Source organism: Mytilus edulis, chromosome 14, assembly GCF_963676685.1.
Source record: "Mytilus edulis chromosome 14, xbMytEdul2.2, whole genome shotgun sequence".
Lineage (NCBI taxonomy): Eukaryota > Metazoa > Mollusca > Bivalvia > Mytilida > Mytilidae > Mytilus > Mytilus edulis.
Genome location: NC_092357.1, coordinates 24,049,111 through 24,071,804, shown reverse-complemented (window position 1 = coordinate 24,071,804; position 22,694 = coordinate 24,049,111). Strand labels below are relative to the sequence as shown.

General features: G+C 32.4%; 1 protein-coding gene across 1 annotated transcript in view; it reads right to left on the bottom strand.

The window, feature by feature from the left end:
• The window catches only part of LOC139504067 (uncharacterized), a 98,137-nt gene that overhangs the window by 66,621 nt on the left and 8,822 nt on the right, over positions 1 to 22,694 (bottom strand). Inside the window, exons 4-8 of the mRNA XM_071294125.1 lie at positions 21,180 to 21,250; positions 20,302 to 20,410; positions 18,855 to 18,971; positions 16,653 to 16,964; positions 15,866 to 15,910 (exon numbers count right to left, since the gene is read on the bottom strand). Coding sequence (XP_071150226.1) covers positions 15,866 to 15,910; positions 16,653 to 16,964; positions 18,855 to 18,971; positions 20,302 to 20,410; positions 21,180 to 21,250 — 654 coding nt within the window. The remainder of the gene's footprint in view (positions 1 to 15,865; positions 15,911 to 16,652; positions 16,965 to 18,854; positions 18,972 to 20,301; positions 20,411 to 21,179; positions 21,251 to 22,694) is intronic.

Here is a 22,694-nt window from a genome sequence, read left to right as displayed (position 1 = left end):
CGGTTTATGAATTTCGAACAGCGGTATACTACTGTTGCCTTTATTTATCTGGTAAAACAGTTTGAGACAAACATTCTCGTTTGAATTGTTTTGCATTGTCATTTCGGGGCCTTTTATAGTTGACTATGCGGTATGGATTTTGCTCATTGTTGAAGAGCATACGGTGACCTATAGTTGTTAATTTTCGTGTCATTTTGGTCTCTTGTGGACAGTTGTCTCATTGGAAATCATACCACATCTTCTTTTTTATATATAATCTGCATCGAGACGTGAATAGGTACACAGACATTTTGATTTCAATAAAAGTGTTGCGTCCGCAGTGCTTTCTGAATATACATTTACACAGAACGCCTATATTAAATCCTTCTTATATAGATATGAGAAGATGTGGTATTAGTGCCAATGAGAAAACTCTCTATCCAAGTATTAATTTTTTTCATGTACAAACAAATGAACGAAAAACAAAAATGTAACACAGCAACAAACGACAACCATTGGATTACAGGCTCTTGACTTGGGACCTGCACATTTATACATAATGTGGCGGGGTTAAACATGTTAGCGGGATCCCAACCCTCCCGCTAATGAATCTGCTAAGTAATGAGTGTGTCCTAAGCTTAAAAAAAGTATCCGTACTCTATCATTAAGAAACTAGATTAATAATTACTTACTTGAAAGGTGTAAACTGGTTCCTAAGACTATAACCAGTATCCATATATTTAGTATATCCTAGAATGTAATTTAAATATCAAGTTTTTTTTTGTTTACAAATTAAGAAGTTTATCGTCATGACATATTGAAAGATAAAGGGAGTCACATGTTCCCTACCTATGAAAAATATGGGAATTCTAAAAACATCTGAGAAAGCTGTCATTACTGAATGAAATTGTAGGGTAAAATAATTACTGGGTACTGTATGCTAAAGATATCGTTTGATTCGTTTGAATTCATTGATTCATTCAAGAGTGTTCTTGAAGATAAATTGTAGGACATCCTAATATTTTAAAATTTAAACCGCCCTAAAACAAATAATTCTGATGTTTATGACATAAACACATTTATATAACGGAACTATTAACATCTGTCATACAAATGAGGGGTTTATCTAGCTATAAAACAATGTTTAATTCACCATTTTCTTTGAAAAATTCCTGTATCAAGACTTGAATATGACAGTTTTTTTTATTCATTTGATTGATAGCGTTTGATTTTGGCCGTTTTTTATGGACCTCTCCTATTGAATTTACCTTGGAGTTCTCTTTTTTTGTTATACTTTTATATGATAAAAAAACAAATCCAATCATATCGATATATGTAATTTTATGGTTAGAAAGAAATGCTCATTATTACCAAAATGCATCCAAAATGTATTTTTTTTTAAATTTTAAGTACATGTTAATAGTAATATTTAATCATATTTAAAATAAAATTATTTACAAAGGTTTTCGAGAAATACGAATGTCTTATTACGCAGATGAAAATGAACGTTCATGCCAAACGTGTCCACATAACTCGTCAAATTCCGTTCAGAAAGCAATTTGATCGGGATTGCTCACACGTCCTGTCTGGTTTTGACCTGCACTTATGATATGACTTAAACATCTATAAACTTACCTTTACATAGATATATATCATGTAGGAAATCAGTGACTAAGACTTACCATTTATACAATGTCTACCTTCTCTTACTTCTACCGGTAACTTTTGAATTTGTCAGATTTATTACAGAGATTATTCATCAACAAGTTCTACTTCATAAATGAAAATCTAAACCTAGATACGATTGAAAATAGATCTTATATTTGCTGGTTTCTGTGGGTTTTCTATGTAGTGTGAATCACATGACGCATGGTGGCATTTTATCCCATATGGAATTAAAATGTAAACTCACAAGTCTTATTGCAAAAAAGCACCTTTTAATATTAACAAAAATAAATTATAGTGTTGACCATATGCCTTATTATTAAAGTTAATATAATCAAGACTCTCATGGGTAGTAAAGGTCGTTAAAACCCCCCTCGTCGTCATATAAGAAATAAAAAACTCTTTTTATGTCTTTTTTATTTCTGATATGACGACGAGGGGGGTTTTAACGACCTTTACTACCCATGAGAGTCTTGATTATATTAACTTTAATGATAAGGCATATGGTCAACACTATTATTTATTTTTGTTAATATTAAAAGGTGCTTTTTTTGTTTCGAATTGATAAAAAATTCAGTGTGTTCACCCATCTCATTTAATTTGCATTGCCATCTTCCCTGGTGAACTGTTGAAAATTATCAAAGATACACGGCTGATTATGACAAATAAACACAAATCGTGCTTAAAATTAATGTTTGATATAATCTATTTTGTAGGTTTTTGGTCTAGTTTTATTTTTATTTTGTTAAGTTAAATTACATTTATTTTAATTTTAAAAACCTTTTAAGACGAAGTAACTTCTTAGCATTATCATTTTTTCAATAAGCTTTGCATTTTCAAATATTTTGGACTTGATCATCACCGAAGAGACATCTATTGTTTGTCGAAATGCGCATCTGGTGCAGAAAAATTGGAACCATTAATGTTATTGACTGTACATTGTTAATCATGTGCGTAGCGAATGAATCTGATGTGAAATTTTTCACATGAATTTCACGTGAAATTTACAACAAAAAAATTTGATATTTTTCATGATTTTAATTAAATTTGAAAATTTAGATGTTATTTGAAATACTCTATTTTAAAAATTCATGTGAATTTCACATGAAAATTTTTTCCGTGATTTTTATGTGAAATTCACATGAGTTTCACATTAGATTCACATGAAACTCACAAAAACTGATTTCACGTGAGTTTCACGTATAAGGTCGTTTGAGGTGAAATTCACGTGAATTTCACGTGAGATTCACATGAATTTAAATTCACGTGAAATTGATGTGAGTGAAATTTGCCTGCGTAAGATTCAATATTCGGTTTCTATAACACCCTTCAGCTCACGTTTGCTGATATTTTTTACGGGTTCTTTATCGTTCACACTATAGTATGACACTCACTCAATACGAGGCATCATACAAAGTTATACAAAGACGGAAACATAAAGACAAGACAAGATGAAAAAAGGACTATCAGACTTCTAATTATATACAACATCCCATGACAATGCTTTACTATATTCTCAAGGAAGAAGATGTTTCGAAAGGGTAAAAATTTATGCAAAGTAACGCCATGTCTCAAAGTTGTTGTATAAATAACAAATGATCGTAAGTTTGATAAAAGTTAAAATAATCTTTTGATCGCTGTCAGCTGTCGCATCGCACATGCGTATTTAAGGATTGATGTCATTTCTATTTGTTTCATTCCAATTAGAAGTGGGACATTTAAAGACGTACCGTATCTGTATCTAATACGTTGACGTATATAAAAGTATATGTTGTTTATTGTTGAAATACATGTAGCAATCAAGAATAGGGAAAAAAGTAAAAAAAAAAAAGTGAAAGGTAGATGACTACTATGGTCTCTTTCATTTTTAATACCTAAATTGTTATTTAATAATTATTTAATAGATGTATTAAATGTGTTCAACTTCAATTATTGTATGCTGGTTCATATTCTGGACGCCAATCTTTGCTCCTTTATTATATAATTCACTAACAAAACAATTATGAAACTTAGAAATGGAAAATTACTAAATACTAAACTTGTTCAAAGGGTATACACACGTCTCAATCTTCAAAATCGGTTATCTAAAAATACTACCATCGCTAACATTTTTAACAATAAAAATCGTGGTTACCCTTCTATCGATAAGTGTCATGCCAAAAAATGACTTACATGTCCCCGTCTTACCACCAACAATACGGTAAGGTCCACGTTTAATGGTCGCACATTTTCTTTAAATTTTGAAACTGATATAACTTGAAAAACAAACAGTATTATTTATTTACTCACATGAAACAAACCGGGGTGTGATATTCAGTACGTAGGAGAAACTGGACGATATTTATCTAAACGCACCCAAGAACCTCTGTATCGTTTTAAAAGACCCAATAAATTCAAAAGTATTATTTACCAACACCTTAAGAACACTGGTGGTAAGCGGATGGTCGTAACTAAAAGTTACGACCATCTGAATATGGGAGACAACTATAGGGATAAGTTTTTCTATTCCGATTTTCGTGCAGTAAAAGGTTCATTTGAGTCAAACCGCTTGTCTCATATACGCATATCGTGAGTGCATTCTCATTAAAACCAAATTTGACACATAAAATCATTCCAATTTTCGTAAAATAGTCATTCAAAAATTCGAGCATGATGGTCGTAACTTTAACTTGTGATGGTCGTAATGTCAACTATAGTATTTTGGATGATGGTCGTAACCGACACAAGATGGTCGTAACTTTGAAAGATGACCGTAACTCAAGTATTTAGACGAACTTTTATCAAGCTATTTTAAAAGTACTGTGCTTATGCATAACCATGTTAATAAACTTATCAATCATACATTTTTGATATGTTTCAAACGACCATCATTTAGGAGAAACAGTGAAAACTAATCAACTCGCATTAAGCCAAATAGTATGTTAGGGTTGAGTATTAATATATTTTTACTGTACGTTAAGGCATAACATTGTTGAATATTTGCTTTCAGATTTTTTTTTATTTACGACTTTTTATTTCCTGCAATCATGTCGGCAGATGAAATTATTGAACGTACAATTTTGAATAATCTTCTTTAATTTTTAATCAGCTATTGCAGTTTTTATAAACCATTGGCTTTCAAATATTCGGCTTTTGGTGAATCAAGATTAATGAAAATCTACAAATGCCTTGTGTTTTTATCGTGTTGTCTTTATTTTTTATTGATTGCATGACGATCTTGCGGTATATCATTGATAATTGTTCTAAGTATTGGTTCAGAATAAAAACTTAATACATGGTGTCGCAATGAACATTGTGTTAACCTAGAAAGTATGAATAAGGTTGAGATATTTTACAATGCTACACGCGTTGAATTTAAGAGTAAGATCAAATATCAGTAGTTTGTAGACAGGCTTGTAGCCAGGATAATATTACCAGGTAGAACTAAATGTACTGTGACAAATATTGCATACATATATGCAGGTATATATTTTACAATGCTACACGCTTTGAATTTAAGAGTAAGATCAAATATTAGTAGTTTATAGCCAGCCTTGTAGCTAAGATAATATTACAAGGTAGAACTAAATGTACTGCGGCAACTATCACATACATATGCAGGTTGAAAATAATATTTATGTTATATGTATATATTGTATGAATGTACTCAGATTTAAAAGACCAGCACACTGAGTTGAAGCATAAAGATCTATCTTTTAAATATTATCCTGGCTACAAGCTATGTATGAATACTGTTTCCTGAAGTCCTTTTGCTGAAATTAATAAAAAATACATTATCATCAGCATATAGAAAACAATGTGAATTGCTGACCCCCATATTCTTTAGAAAGAAGTTTAAGGATCCATACTGTGAAGGATTTTTTTTAACTCGTGTAGTAATTTTGACTCTAAATATGCCTCCTCTAGTAGAGGAAAGATGATCCCAAATTGTCAAGCCTGTGCCAGTATCTGATCATAGACTTTGCAATGACAAAATACAGAGTGAATCTACAGAGTTAAGAAAGATTGGCAAATTGTGTTTCTCTTTTGGTAACACCAAGTAAATGTTTACAAAATTCAATGCGTAGTCTTTCTGAAAGAATCTTAGGATAAGCCTGATCTTCATTTTGTTTGCTGTAGGTGAAAAAATGGCAAGATCATCAGCATATGTATAGTAAAGAATAGGCTGGTCGTGAATAAACAACAGCTGGATCAGGGGAACTTTTAGCACAATCAGGAAGTTCATTTATAAAAATTTTAAACAAATTTGGACTCAAATTGTCTCCCTGTTTTACTCCAACTTTAGTTCTAAAGAGATCTCTTACCATACTCTCTAACTATATTCAATAGCTTAAGTTTTATTTTCCATAAGAAAGACAAAGATGTATAACGGATAGCATGGTACCAATAGGCGTATTCAGAATTTTCTAAAACCACGGGTAATAATTATACCTGAACTTCGAATTTGCACCTTATAATCAGCTTGACTATATACCAAATGACAATACGACTTCTCGAAATCCAGGCTAAGAATAAGATGTATGTTGTTTAATTCGATTACGGACCTGCGAATTCGCGGATATGGTCTTGTCTCGATAACGATCCCCATAACATTATTTTGACTCCTTACTTATGCTCTTTCGACTTAAAGTATCAATTTTAAATTGTAGATTTTTCTTTTAAATTCAACCTAGTAGGTACATACTAGTTTTTAAAAAGTTTATTTTTTCAACACATGCACAATATAAAGAAAATAAATCAGGATACTGTTATTTCATGTGATGTCAAATTTGTTAACATCGCCTTTTCTTAATTCGTAACTAAGAATGATCATAACCAGAGCTGTGTGTTAAAATGAATTCTCCACTTTTGAGAATTTATATTGTTATTAAACTTAACAGCTTATAATTAGTTGCCTCTTGGTTGATTTTATACATTATATTTTAAGTAACAGTGACTGGTCATTTCATTTTGTATTTGTTTTTTTTTTCGATTCGTTCCAATTTTCTTTCCTTTCGCACTTTACAGGTATCCCTCTCTTCACCTCTTTTAGTTTTTATCATTTAGTGAAATCAACTTCACAAATATATCATATAATATATTCATATAACAAAAGACACGTTTAAAACTATTGACTTGTCTTATTAGGTCCTATTTAATAAAGAGTTACGACCATCACAATTTTAAGTTACGACCATCCTGAACATTTTTGTTTTTTTAGTTACGACCATCATGCTCGAATTATTGAATGATCATTTTACGAAAATTGGAATGTTTTTATGTATCAAATTTCGTTTCAATATCAACGCACTGACGATTAGTATGTATGAGACAAGTGGTTTTACTGAAACATTTTTTTACTGCACGAAAATCGGAAAAGAAAAATGTATCCCTAGAGTTGTCTCCCATCTTTGGATGGTCGTAACTTTAAGTTACGACCATCCGCTTACCACCAGTGAAGAAGCACAACCATCCTTTTAAATATTTAGCAGTTCAACCTTTAGAAGTAGTAAATAAGCAGCCTGGTGAATCGCATTCAAAGTTTGTACGATCACGGAAAATAATTGAATTAAATTGGATTAAAAAATTACAGACAGTTTACCCTCTCGGTCTAAATGATAATATCATGGGAATTGGTAATATATCTAGAACCAATTCCGTTAACATTTTGGATATAGTTTTTAAAACTGTTCGTAAAAAACGTTCTCACGGTCGTAGAACAAATCGCAATCAAAGAAAATTTCGGGCCAATCATACCAATATTTCGGACCTAATTTCTATTTCAAAAAACAACGGCAGACATTATCTGTTAACAAAACTCTGTTCGTTACCGGTTAATAAGTTAAATAAAATTTTGGAGGATTGCAACACAATTTCATATAGCAGTCCTAAGTATGAAATTGTTCAAATTATTATGGCATATTGTTATTCTAAATTATTTCCCAAAATTGATCGCCCTGAAGATCATAAAAAACATTTTATTAGAATTAAGTACTATGTCAATAAAGGCTTTGATTTTGTAAATATTGCCGGTATATTTAACGACCATTCTGTTAAAGAACAAATCCCTGGATATTTTGACAATACTGAGCTACCTCTTATTTGTTATATTTACAGGAAATCTACCCGGAAATTTGTGTTTAATTATAGTCAATTGTGTAAAGATGTTAATATCAGTGAAAATACATCTACTTCATGTAATTGCAGTAATTCCGAATATATTTATGGACCCATTTCCCATGTTATAACAGGAGATCTTAACATCGTTCAAGACCGAGAGTTAAAATCATTCCTCAGTAAAGGACCTAAATATCGTCCCCCGTCAATTATTAATTGGAATGAGTGTCGTAATATCATCCACGACTCACTCCATACTTACTGTATGAAATGGATAAAACGGGAAAAAGCTGACAAAAAATCTTTGGACTCTTTTTTTAATTCAGTAATGAAGATAGTTGATATACGTATTCAACATTTTAAAGAACATTTTACTATAAACAATAACCACAATAAACCTATTTCTCGTATCAAACGTAAACTAAAAGAACTAGCCAAGGAATTTGTTTTTGTTCCGGCAGATAAAGCTGCTAATAATATTATTATTGTTTGACGTAAATTTTACATTGAGGTTCTGAAAAAGGAAATCACCAATTCACCAACATTCCAACTGACTCCATTTTCAGAAAACGAAATCTGTAACAAACATAAACTTTTAGCCACCGCTTTACAAGCAGAACCAAATACAATGAAAGTCCCAAATATGTATTGGCTTCCGAAGCTACACAAAACCCCTTACAAATATAGATTTATTTCGTCTTCAAGCCATTGTTCAACTACTAAATTGTCTATTCTTCTTACCAGCACACTTGGTACAATTAAAAACCTGATAATAAATTGTTCAAATAAGGCCTTCGAAAATAGTGGAATAAATTACTTTTGGAGTGTCAAGAACTCGTTGGAAGTACTTGATAAATTGCATGCTTATATTGGTGATTTTGAATCTGTTCAAAGTTTTGATTTTTCTACCCTGTATACCACATTGCCTCACATTCTCATTAAGAAAAAATTCACACACCTAATTAAATGGGCATTCAAAAAATCAGAATGTGAATATATATGTTCAAACTCTTTTAGGTCATTTTTTAGTAGCAATAAACAAAAAAACTATGTTAATTGGACATGCTTTGATACTATATATGCCCTTGAATTTTTATTAGATAACATTTTTGTTCGCTTTGGGGATTCCGTATATCGTCAGATTATCGGAATTCCAATGGGGACTAACTGTGCACCACTTATTGCGGACCTGTTTTTGTATTGTTATGAGTTACAATTTATGACAAAAATAAGCAAAGACCCATCGAAACAACATCTGATAAACAAATTTAATAATACTTTTAGATATTTGGATGATATTTTGGCTCTCAATAATGACGACTTCAGTATGTATATTAATGAAATTTATCCTCTTGAACTTACTTTAAATAAAGCTAATACTAACAATGACCACTGCCCTTTTCTCGATCTTGATATCTATATCACTAATGGAAAGCTGAATACTAAAATTTATGATAAAAGGGATGATTTTTCATTTCCTATCGTTAATTATCCGTTTTTAGATGGTGACGTTCCCTTGTCACCATCTTACGGTGTTTATATATCTCAACTTGTACGATTCGCTCGTGTATGTAACAATGTTTTAGATTTTAACGAGAGAAATTTATGTATTACTGAAAAATTATTACACCAGGGTTTTCGATATCACTAACTAGTCAAAACATTTACTAAATTTTATCATCGGTATAAAGACATCATTCGTAAATATAGCTCAACATGCAGACTTCTAATACGTTCAGGTATTTCACATCCAATTTTTTATGGTAATATTCTTTATAAAGCACAAAGGTGTCAGTATTCACCTCAGAAACTTACAAAACCTTTGAATAGACTTATTTAGAAGGGATATAATTACGATACTGTTGTCAAGTCATTAAAGATTGCATATTTTGGCGTTAATATTGAGTCACTGATAAGGTCTTTGCATCGGAACTAAACACATTTATTCTAAAAACAGTTGTTGGCATGACACGGGTTATGTTCTTCTCATATATGTTATGATGGTATGATACTAAACCCCTAACGGGAAGGATTGTGCCTGATGTTCATATGATGAAATCATAATCTTTCAGTCAGTTTAATTGAAGTCTGGAGCTGGCATGTCAGTTAACTGCTAGTAGTCTGTTGTTATTTATGTATTATTGTCATTTTGTTTATTTTCTTTGGTTACATCTTCTGACATCAGACTCGGATTTCTCTTGAACTGAATTTTAATGTGCGTATTGTTATGCGTTTACTTTACTACATTGGTTAGAGGTATAGGGGGAGGGTTGAGATCTCATAAACATGTTTAACCCCGCCGCATTTTTGCGCCTGTCCCAAGTCAGGAGCCTCTGGCCTTTGTTAGTCTTGTATTATTTTAATTTTAGTTTCTTGTGTACAATTTGGAAATTAGTATGGCGTTCATTATCACTGGACTAGTATATATTTGTTTAGGGGCCAGCTGAAGGACGCCTCCGGGTGCGGGAATTTCTCGCTACATTGAAGACCTGTTGTTGACCCTCTGCTGTTGTTTTTTATTTGGTCGGGTTGTTGTCTCTTTGACACATTCCCCATTTCCATTCTCAATTTTATCATAAACTTGCTTCTTGTATGTCAAAATCCTGACCTCTTATATCTATCGTTACATTTACTGCTTTAAACATTATGTTTCTACGATAGTAGAGTATATACTTACAATACCTATCATACAATTATGAAAGCATAGACTACAGCAGAAGCTAACATCTACACAATTTAACAATCACTATTTTTTTTTATTTCAATCTATTTACATGTTATGAAATAAAATTGAGATTGAAAATGAGGAATGTGTCAAAGAGACAACAACCCGTACATAGAGCAAACAACAGTCAAAGGCCACCAACGGGATTCAATGCAGCTAGAAACTCTTCGACCGGAGGCGTCCTTCAGCTAGCCCATTAACAAATATGTATGCTAGTTCAGAGATAATGGACGTCATACTAAAATCCGAATTATACACAAGAAACTTAAATTAAAAATCAAACAAGACTAACAAAGGACAGAGGCTCCTGACTTGGGACATGCCCACAATTGCAGCCGGCTTAAACATGTTTTTTGAGATCTCAACCCTCCCACTATACCTCTAGCCTATGTAGCAAAAACAAACGAACAATACGTACAGTAAAACAACAACCCGAACATTGAGCAAACAAAAGCCAAAGGCCACCAATGGGACTTCAATGCAGCGAGAAACTCTTGCACGCGGAGGCGTCCTTCAGCTTGGCCCTTAACAAGCATGTATTCTCGTTCAGAGATAATGGACGTCATAATAAAATCCGAATTATACCAAGAAACTTAAATTAAAAATCATACAAGACTAACAAAGGACAGAAGTTCCTGTCTTGGGATTGCGGTGGGCTTAAACATGTTTTTTGAGATATCAACCCTCCCCCTATATCTCTAGCCAATGCAGAAAAAATAAACGAACAACAACACGCACAGTAAAACTCAGTTTAAGAGAAGTCCGAGTCCGATGTCAGAATATGAAACAAAAGAAAATAAACAAAATGACAATTATACATAAATAACAAAAGACTACAAGCAGTTACTGACATACCAGCTCCAGACCTCAATTAAACTGATTGAAAGATTATGTCTTCATCAGGCACAATCCCTCCTGTTAGGGGTTTAGTATTATACCATCATGAAATATTTGAGAAGAACATAACCCGTGTCATGTATATGTATATACGTTAGCACTCGATAATTAAATTATTAGAACTACCCAGGCGTAAAGCTGAATAATAAAAAAAAGAAGAAAAAGTTAAAAATTGACAATATTTATACTCGTACTTTAAATTTGCTAATAAATGAATCATTCAACATCAGCAGAGTTGGTTTGGTGACTGATACCAATTCTGATACATTTAGCAGCAACGCATTTTTTTTTCAAATATTAAAAATGAAAGGGAACAAAAATTTCATCACCCTTTCCAAATTTGTTACCAATCTTATCCCTGTTCTAGAAATATATATAATTTGAAATCAATCGTGTAATAAAAATAGTGTATAAATAACCGAAAGACATCTAACATAACAAAAGTACCCTACATAAACATGTACTATTTAAACACGTAAATAATCAACTTTAAGCAATAACCCATAGATACGTTCACATACGTAGCATATTAATCTATTGCAATAAAAAATCATAATATCTAATAAAATTTGTAGATTTAGCTAACAAAGTCCTTATATTTGTATAAAGTAACATTCGTTTATAGTGGAAAATTGTGTTAACGTTGAATAAGCTACAATTAACAATTGCTTGCTAGTCCCTCTCTGTGATTACCATTAGATAACTCTGGTTCATTTCCCAATCAATGTATTATCAAGGGAAGATAATAATTCGATTTTCATTCATAGTCTTTTTCAAAAATGATGAACGGTTCTTTATATTGGTATGCAATCATTTTAAACGTTTCAAATTTATGAAATTATACTCGTACATCAATGTTTTTCATACACCAATAACAAACACTAAAATATATTGAATTGACACATTTGTAATTATTCAAAATTATATCAGAAACCTAAACTTTATTATAAGATAATGAACCTGTTAAAGGGAGATAATACTCGCATAACTTTTTCGAATTGGCACATAATACAACGGAATGTCACTTTTACATACAAATGGCACATCAATACAATTAATTAACTGTGCAATCGTGCTCCACCTTCAATGATGATTCTAAATTATAAATATAACCAAAAGTTATTAATCTACAGATAGTGAAGACTAATGAAAGCTAACCTACTGTAAAAATATTTCTGATTTCTCTTGAACTGAATTTTAATGTGCGTATTGTTATGCGTTTACTTTACTACATTGGTTAGAGGTATAGGGGGAGGGTTGAGATCTCACAAACATGTTTAACCCCGCCGCATTTTTGCGCCTGTCCCAAGTCAGGAGCCTCTGGCCTTTGTTAGTCTTGTATTATTTTAATTTTAGTTTCTTGTGTACAATTTGGAAATTAGTATGGCGTTCATTATCACTGGACTAGTATATATTTGTTTAGGGGCCAGCTGAAGGACGCCTCCGGGTGCGGGAATTTCTCGCTACATTGAAGACCTGTTGGTGACCTTCTGCTGTTGTTTTTTATTTGGTCGGGTTGTTGTCTCTTTGACACATTCCCCATTTCCATTCTCAATTTTATTCTTTGCAATTTTTTAAAACTTCCTCAGAAAAATGATCGAGTCACTTGACTTTCATAGCTCATAATTGACGTTTTTACACAATATTTGAATAAAGTAGTTAAAGATTATTCGCTTCTCAAAATGTAAGACGCAATAAAAATCGTGTGCTTGCACCCTCTTACCGAAATACGGATTTAATTAAATCCTGAACATGTCGACATTTCTTCGAGTATTTTTTTTTTATCAAAACCGGTTTTAAACAAATCACGAGTACGTGTAAAGATCCGACTAAATACCTATTTCCCGATATGGTCAGGTAAATTTGCTAATACGTCAACGTTTCAGATACGGGTACGATACGTCTTTAAATGTCTCACTTCTATCGTGAATAAAAAACATACCCCTTCTGTATCACTCTTATATCAGTATCACTGTGATAATTTCCGATTTTAGTAACATAATATTCTTACCTTTCATATGCTAGCATTTTAATTTGCCATAGATTTAATTTTGAGTCATATATATGGTTTTCTGGTAATAATGTTTCAAAATAAATGGTAAAATTACCTGTAGGCATTACCTTTCGATATATATTTCATATTTTTGTATATGTAATGATGTAATCAAATCAGTTATATTTTCAAAGCTATCCAGTATTTCGGGTTGCCAGAGGTATTTTGTAGTTGAGTTACATATTGTTTATTAGGTAGTACATAATACTTCAGGGAGATACCGCTGTAAAAATCAGCTGAACGTTTTAATCAGGTAATATTTTTGATGAAAAACTAGGCTTCTCAACGTCAATAACAAGTGTTTGACAAACTGCACTATATCTTATTATATTTTCCGATAAAGTTAGTGGTTCATGTTTTTTGAAACTTTTATATTTTGTAAAGAGGTCAGATAAAATAATTTGTCCAAATTTAATGAAAAAAATAAACGAACAAAATTTATTTAAGTCAGGGTGTTTCGTACTACCTTAATACAACAAAGACAGACCTTTTGGAAGAAGGCATCTAGGCTCAAATTTTTCATTTAACTTGAATCCTAATTGTTTCAGTTTTTATTTGCATTAAATTAGTTATTATCAAGTAAGTTGTCAATATAGGATATTCTGTTCTTTGTTATTTTGAAATACTGATATCAAGTATAAATTTGTGTCATATTTGTTTAAAATATTCGGTCTTTGTTTGGCCTTTTTAGCATTGTTTTTTTTTTATTAAAGTGTCAATGACGCGACTGGCGCATATTCACAATTTCAATCCTGGTATCTATGATGATTTTATTTCCATTTTGCAAGTTCAAGACTGCATGCACAAGATATAACATAAACATGTTGAGCTATTTTATGCGACTGTCATACAAGTGAGAGGTTTAGCTAGCTATAAACCCAGGTTTACGCCACCATTGTTTAAATACAAAAGTGCCTGAACCAAGTCAGAAATATGACAGTTATCCATTTGTCTGATTTGTTTTTGGCGTCTGTATTGCCATTTTCATAGAGACTTTCCGTTTATAATTTTTTATCGAAGTTTTTTTCCTGTTTACGGGCTCAATAATAAAATATTCCTGTAGGAGCAAATGTGATGCCATACGAAAGCCCGTTATGGGATCTCTGTTTAAAACAGAATCTATATTTAGGTATTTCACTCGTTCAGTAATCTTTTTATTTTGATTATTCAGAATAACCTTTAGTCGATGCATAGGATTTGTGGTCAGGTTGAATTTGCTAACGAATAGCTCTAAATAACTGCGAGAGCTCTCAAGTCTGTACGTTGTGTCTTTATTTCTTTTGCTAGTTGTTTATGCTCTTTCGTTTGATATGAAAAGTAAAGAACTTCCAATTGACGTCTATAATTTGTTCTTCACCACTTTCTTATGTTTTTGGAGTGTTTGGCGTAAATTGGGTTATCGTATGATGTTTTGTAAAAAAATCAGGCGTTTTTGTTTCTGATTTAGGGTATTTACATGTGTCATTCCGTGGCCGTTACTAGCTTAATATGTATTATTGGGTTTGTGCATTGTTGATGAACACTCTGCGATCTACACTTGTTAATTTATGCTTACATGTACTTCATTTAGTCTCTGTTGCACAGTTTTGTCATTTGCAATCAGATCACTTATTTTAAATTTTTTTAAATCAGTGTAAATAATCTACAACACATGAATGAAACAAACTGTGCCTTGAACATCATGGCAGCATAAAGATATGATAATAGGTTTTTATCCTACAAACAAATCAACTGAAAGGGTTTTCTATTATATCGGATAAAAAGTTAGATGGTTTTACTCAAACAACATTTGTTAAATAATATTTATTACAGAAAGAAACTTTTAAAGGGAAAAATTAGAATTAAGGGCTTTAAACATGTTAAAAGTATTAAATATTTACTTGTAATGTCCATTTGCTTTTTTCAACAATTTCTGTGGATTTCTGTAATTCAACTGTATGTAATATCAAATAACGTCAGATCAGATGTAATGTTTCCGTCATAATTTGTTTTTTTGTTGGTTTAAATGGCAGCGGGATACGGCCTGTCACATCTTTCAAATAGTCCGTTTCTATATTTGTTGGCGGTTTTGTTTTGCATTTTAGTATTTCTGTTGTTTCGTTGTTTTCCTTTTATAGTTGATGTGTCTCCCTCGGTTGAATTTTTGTTTTATCGATTTATGACTGTTTCACAGGATATACTACTGTTGCCTTTATTTATGAACACACTGTCGAAAAATAATACTCATACAAAATTATTCACTTATTGATGTGCTTGCATTTTTATTTAAGGTGTGTGATTTTCTCGCTGCATTGAAGACCCATTGCTGGCTTTTGACTGTAATCTTTTCTATCTTCAGGTTGTTGTCTCGTTGACATATTCCCCATTTCCATTCTCAATTCTCTTGTGATTATTTAATTAGTTTATTATTTGCACAAACTATCAATGGAATATAATTGCCCGTTACTTACAAGAACATCCGTTTAAATAGTCTCTTATGATATCTGATCCACATACTAAAATTGAAAATAAAATGTAACAATGTAATAAATAAAAACTTATCATCGTATTTTATAGGAGTAACACGGCGGGTGTCAAGTGTGGAGAGGATCTGCTGATCCCTCTGGAGCAACCCTCAGATGTTTTTTCTATTTTAGCAATGACTTTGTCTAACAAAATATAAGATGTGGTATGATTATATATGAAACAATTCTTTACAGGAGACCAAATAAAACACACGTTAACAACTATATGTCACCGTACAACAATAAGCAAAGACCATACTGCATAGTTAGCTATTAGAGGTCCCAAAATAGACCAAATTAATATAAACAGTTCAAACGAGAAAACTGACGGTAGTGTGTACGTACAAAAATATGAACGAAAAAAAAATGTAACACAGCACCAAACGACACCAACTGATAAAAAAATAATGACAGAGACGACAAATGTTATGTAAATTATTTGTTTCCGTAAAATTTTGTATACCAATAAGTACTAAGGTTTTTCAACCAAATCAATCCTTCAACCAAATCAATCCTTCAACCAAATCTATCACAGTGAACGACCATAAAAATTCACACTTTTCTGTATCTGTATAATGAACGAATGAATATTAAATGATTACTGCCTTAACTGTTTGTTGAGGTAGGAAAATAGTGCTACAGTTTCAATGAACAAATTAAAAGTTCTCTAATTAAATGCTTCAGCACATATGTTTATCATATGAAGTTCTAATTATCATATTTTATTAAGTACCATTTGGCCTCATTGTCGTCTGTGTTGATGTCCTCTGTTCTGGATCCGATTGTTTTGCGGCTTCTGTTGTCGATAGTTTAGCGACTTCTGTTGTCGATAGTTTAGCGACTTCTGTTGTCGATTTGGTTGCAGCAGCTTCTGTTGTCGATAGTGTAGCAGCTAATGTTGTCGATAATGTTGTTGTTGGTCTTGTTGTAGTTTCTGTTGTCGATAGTGTTGTAGTGGGTACTGTTGTCATGGGTTGTGGTGTCGTTGGTTGTGTTGTTGTCATTTTTGTAGTTGTCGGTTGTGTTGTTGATTTCGTTGTTGTAGCTATTAAATAGAAATAGGTGTTCATCCTATGAAATTCAAACATCTCTTAACGAATGCATGTAAAGAAAAATATGTAAACAAACTGACTGATTTTGACTCATTTACAATGTATGTTGATCCCTATTTAACCTTTTTTTCTGTTAGATATACTCAGTTTTAACTCTGATGAACTATATCGAATTCTCAGTGTACTGTGCATTAATATGACTAAAAATTCTCAAACTTAGTGCTTCCTAACCTTGGTAGATTCAATTTTCAAATTTCTCTAGTTGCCGATGTTTCTACTTCTTAATTATATTTAAATATAATTGAATTTTGGATGTAACGCGTCTTCTGATTGGCTGACGGCGATTTGTTTATCATATCATAGACACAATTTTGACATGTGACCATGACGTCATCAACGTTTTTTTTATGATTTACACCGGTTTAAAACGGAATTTAGAATTAAATTATAAGAAATAACTTACTTTCCGCTACGCGCGTTATTCAGTGTGCACCACATTTTTTATGTTATTTCTTCATAAACAAAAAAAATATTACAGCCATTCCTTAAATATAACATCATAAGAGATTGAAAGCGATTGTTATTTTAGCAGCAACAATCCGTAAAATCAAATGGAAGAATAACAATGAAAACAATCTGTTATAAAAAACGTTAATATACAATCAAAATATCCAATTAATAGATGACATGCCCATTTAACAAATATTGATGGTGGCATATAGTTAAAAACACACACTACAGTTGTCATTTATATTGTCATCGGTATCAACAACCTTTGAATTCTTCTGCCAACTCAAATTGATTCAAATTGCTCTCTTTTGATATTAATTTAAAAACCTCATCATATTGTTTTCTGTTAGGTATGCTGTCGTTCTGTTATAGTGGCAGTACATGATAAAAATGAGGATAAGCACATTTGCAGATGTTATTCACAATATATGCTTACTCCTACCGTTGACGAGATTCAGATAAGTTGATTGATTGATTGATGTTTAATACCATTTTTCGTGGTGGTCAATTTTTATTGGTGGAGAGAAACCAAGTGGCTGGAGAGTACCACCAAATTTTGGTAGTAATACTGAAAATCCTATTAAATTATGATTGGAGTGAAGCACATCTGTAACGTGCATTATCGGTAATCACAATATCAAACTCCGAAACAATGGTGACGTTGCTTCGCTAAAGTCAACGTAGCGTAGTAAAGAGGACGTAACCGCTGTTTCGGAGTTTGTCACAATATCAGTGTTGACAGGCTACTGAAAGAGAAGTTCGACTGCTTAGACCAGGCAGCAACCGAGGTCCCTGAACACATTTTTAGAAATAAATAAAAATGAGTTTCAGTGTATTTATTACTCACTGTATTGTGATGTTCACTCGTAATCGTATTGATATATTCTATCACAAACTGTGGATTCATTTATTTTCGTTGGTATCAATTTTCGTGGATAGCTGAAAACTTGTATTTTCGTGGATATTTGATTTCGTGGTTTTGTTATTCTCTAGATACAAAACCTATATAATTTTTTTAATACGTTAATTATTTGAACCTCATGTTTCTTTTGTAACCCCGAAACCCACAAAAATCAACGAATAATAATGAATCCACAGTATCCGTTACAACGATTGAACCAATCTATGGGTATGCGAACTTATTGATGGTTGTCAAATCTAATCCATGATATAAAAAGGCAATGCACAAACTCATTATTGGAAGAGATACATACAAAATTAAAACAAAGATAGATCAAACAACAGTCCGAAGCATGAAATACTATATAGTATATTGATATTTTGGCAACAGGAACCCAATCGAAAACCATAAGTGGTAAGGTACGAAGATCCTAAAGCATCACTTATTCTTTTTTCACATATAACTAACCTACCACATGCTGATGCTCCCTCATCGTCACCAGCTGGACAATTTGTTCTCCCATTACAACGCTTTGAACCGTCTATGCACTTTCCACTGATGCATCTGAATCCACCATTAGGACATTTACCTATAAATAATATAATATGTTGATATAGTTGTCATTAATTATAGTTATTGAACGCATGTAAATTTTCCAATCTTAAAAGTGTTTTGAATTCTCCACATTTATACAGTGCTATTTTCATATTTTAATGTTTACTTTGCTGTTCCGATTTAAACCATTACGTATACAGAGCTGGTGACACTCTCTTATCATCTTATTTTAGAACTCGTACAAAATATTGTTTTTATATAAACTTGTTGCCCTTGATGTATTTTATATCACCCATGTAAGCATACGAATACGGTTACATTGATATATAAACAAATCTAAATTAAAAACAACGTTCAACCCTACGACTGCGTTGGATAAAAACCACAATTTTTATACGTGTGCATGTAAAACAAATTTCGTTGTAAAAGGGTCTAAATACAGCACAAACAACATTTTCCAAAAGACCAAAAAAGTGAAAAAGTATATTTAAACATATAAATATATATATATATAAACGAGTTTAAATTGAAAACTACGTTCAAACCTATGATTGCGTTGGATAAAAACCGCAATTTTTATTTATATATATATATAAACGACAACCACTGAACATCGGGGTCCTAACTTGACACAGGTGTAAACAAATGCAGCGGATTTATACGTTTTAATAGGTACCAACATTCCTCCTTACTTGCAACAATAGTGTTAAATCAAAACATAGAAAGACACACTATGGAGTATCAATTGAAATGACTCAATCAACATACATATTAACACAAACAAGTGAATATACACAAAACGAATAAATTTGATCTATGACACATTGTTTATACAGGTTTGTTTAACTACAATCCCCTTCCCTTTCATGAATATGACCTACCGAATTAGAATATTTGCCGGATTTGTTATAATATGAGCAACACTTCCGGAGCACCTGAGATCATCCCTGTGTTTTTTAGGGGTTCGTATTACTTATTCTGTAGTTTTCTATGTTGTGTCATGTGTGCTATTGTTAGTCAGTTTGTCTTTTTCATTTTTGGCCATGACTGTCCCTCTTTTAATTGAGAACTTAGATTTTGATTTGATTTTTGGTGTTGGAGCACCACTTTTAAGCACCGCATTTAGGTTTTTTCGTGGCGGCGAGTTCTTATTGGTGAAGGAAACTGGAGTGCCTGGAGAATTCCACCGACCTTCGATAGGAAAACTGTCAATTCTAGTCAATTAGTATTAAAGTCGAATGAACCCGCACGAGCAGGGTTCGAACTCTCAACGTCAGTGTTGACTGACTAGTGATTACAATAGTAACTACTTAGACCTCTCAGCCACCGGGGCCCTCAGAAAAAACATAGAAAGACAGTGTTACATACATTGACTTCCCTCATCTTCTCCGCCTGGACAATCTTTAACTCCATTACACTCTTTAAGAAAAGATCTTCAACTGCCATTATTACACTGGAAATTGGCGTTACACCCTGAAGTAAATAAACAAATCATCTATTACACTGGAAATTGGCATTACACCCTGTAGTAAATAAACAGATAATCTATTGCATTGGAAATTGGCGTTACACCCTAAAGTAAATAAACAAATCATGTATTACACTGGAAATTGGCATTACACCCTGTAGTAAATAAACAGATCATCCATTACACTGGAAATTGGTATTATACCCTGTAGCAAATAAACAGATTATATATTATACTGGAAATTGGCATTACACCCTGTAGTAAATAAACTGATCATCCATTACACTGGAAATTGGCATTACACCTTGTAGTAAATAAACAGATCATCCATTAAATTGGAAATTGGCATTACACCCTGTAGTAAATAATAAACTATCCATTACATTGGAAATTGGCATTTCACCCTGTAGTAAATAATAAACCATCTATTACACTGGAAATTGGCATTACACCCTGTAGCAAATAAACAGATAATCTATTACACTGGAAATTGGCATTACACCCTGTAGTAAATAAACAGATCATCCATTGGAAATTAGCATTAAAACTGTAGCAAATAAACAGATTATATATTATACTGGAAATTGGCATTACACCCTGTAATAAATAAACAGATAATCTATAACATTGGAAATTGGCATTACACCCTGTAGTAAATAATAAACCATTTATTACACTGGAAACTGGCATTACACCCTGTAGTTAATGAACAGACAATCTATTACACTGGAAATTGGCATTACACCCTGTAGTAAATAATAAACCATCAATTACACTGGAAACTGGCATTACACCCTGTAGTGAATGAACAGATAATCTATTACACTGGAAATTGGCATTACACCCTGTAGTTAATAAACAGATCATCCATTACACTGGAAACTGGCATTACACCCTGTAGCAAATAAACAGATAATCTATTACACTGGAAATTGGCATTACACCCTGTAGTAAATAAACAGATCATCCATTACATTGGAAATTGGCATTACACCCTGTAGTAAATAAACAGATCATCCATTACATTGGAAATTGGCATTACACCCTGTTGTAAATAATAAACTATTCATTACATTGGAAATTGGCATTACACCCTGTAGTAAATAATAAACCATCTATTACACTGGAAACTGGCATTACACCCTGTAGTTAATGAACAGATAATCTATAACACTGGAAATTGGCATTACACCCTGTAGTAAACAAACACATCATGCATTACACTGGAAACTGGCATTACACCCTGTAGTAAATAAACAGATAATCTATTACACTCGAAATTGGTATTACACCCTGTAGTAAATAAACAGATCATCTATTACATTGGAAATTGGCATTACACCCTGTAGCAAATAAACAGATTATATATTATACTGGAAATTGGCATTACACCCTGTAGTAAATAAACAGATAATCTATTACACTGGAAATTGGCATTGCACCCTATATTAAATAAACAATTCATGTATTAGGAAATTCATGCAAAAGACATTCTATAGTACATTGAGCGTCACACAGGACGCTAGAAAACTAAACATTTCACATAAGAAAACTAGAACGTCATGAAGAGAACATCAAAAACTATTTTACTGTTTCTTAGTTTTAACAAATATCTTATATGTTTTAGCACACTCGGAATATTTATCATGAGAGGGAACCATTTAAGTTAATATGGTTTTGGTTCGCAGTGCTCTTTTACTTTGTTCATATTTGGCCCTTCCAGTTGTTTTTTTATTCAAGCGTCACTAATGAGTCTTTTGTAGACACAACGTCTGGTGCGTCTGGCACGTCTGATGCAAATACATCTTTTTAACCTGTTATCTGTGATGAGTTTATTTAAACAGACCAGAGTAACAATGGCGGGTCAAAGCAAAACACATGTTCAATTGTGTGCATTGTAGATGAAGTCCATGTATAAGTAAAATACGGATAACAGGTACAAAATTGTAACAAAATTTCCTTTGAGATTCTATCTTTTGATCAGAAACAAGCTTCTGTCCAAGTTTGGTACAAATCCAGGAGAGTAAGAAAGTTATTAATATTTTTAAAACTTTAACCACAGAGTGAAAAAAGAGGGACGAAAGATACCAAAGGGACAGTCAAACTCATAAATCTAAAACAAACTGACAACGCCATGGCTAAAAATGAAAAAGACAAATAAACAACAGCACACACGACACAACATAGAAAACTACAGAATAAACAACACGAACCCCACCAAAAAACTAGGGGTGATCTCAGGTGCTCCGGAAGGGTAAGCAAATCCTGCTCCACATGCTGCACCCGTCG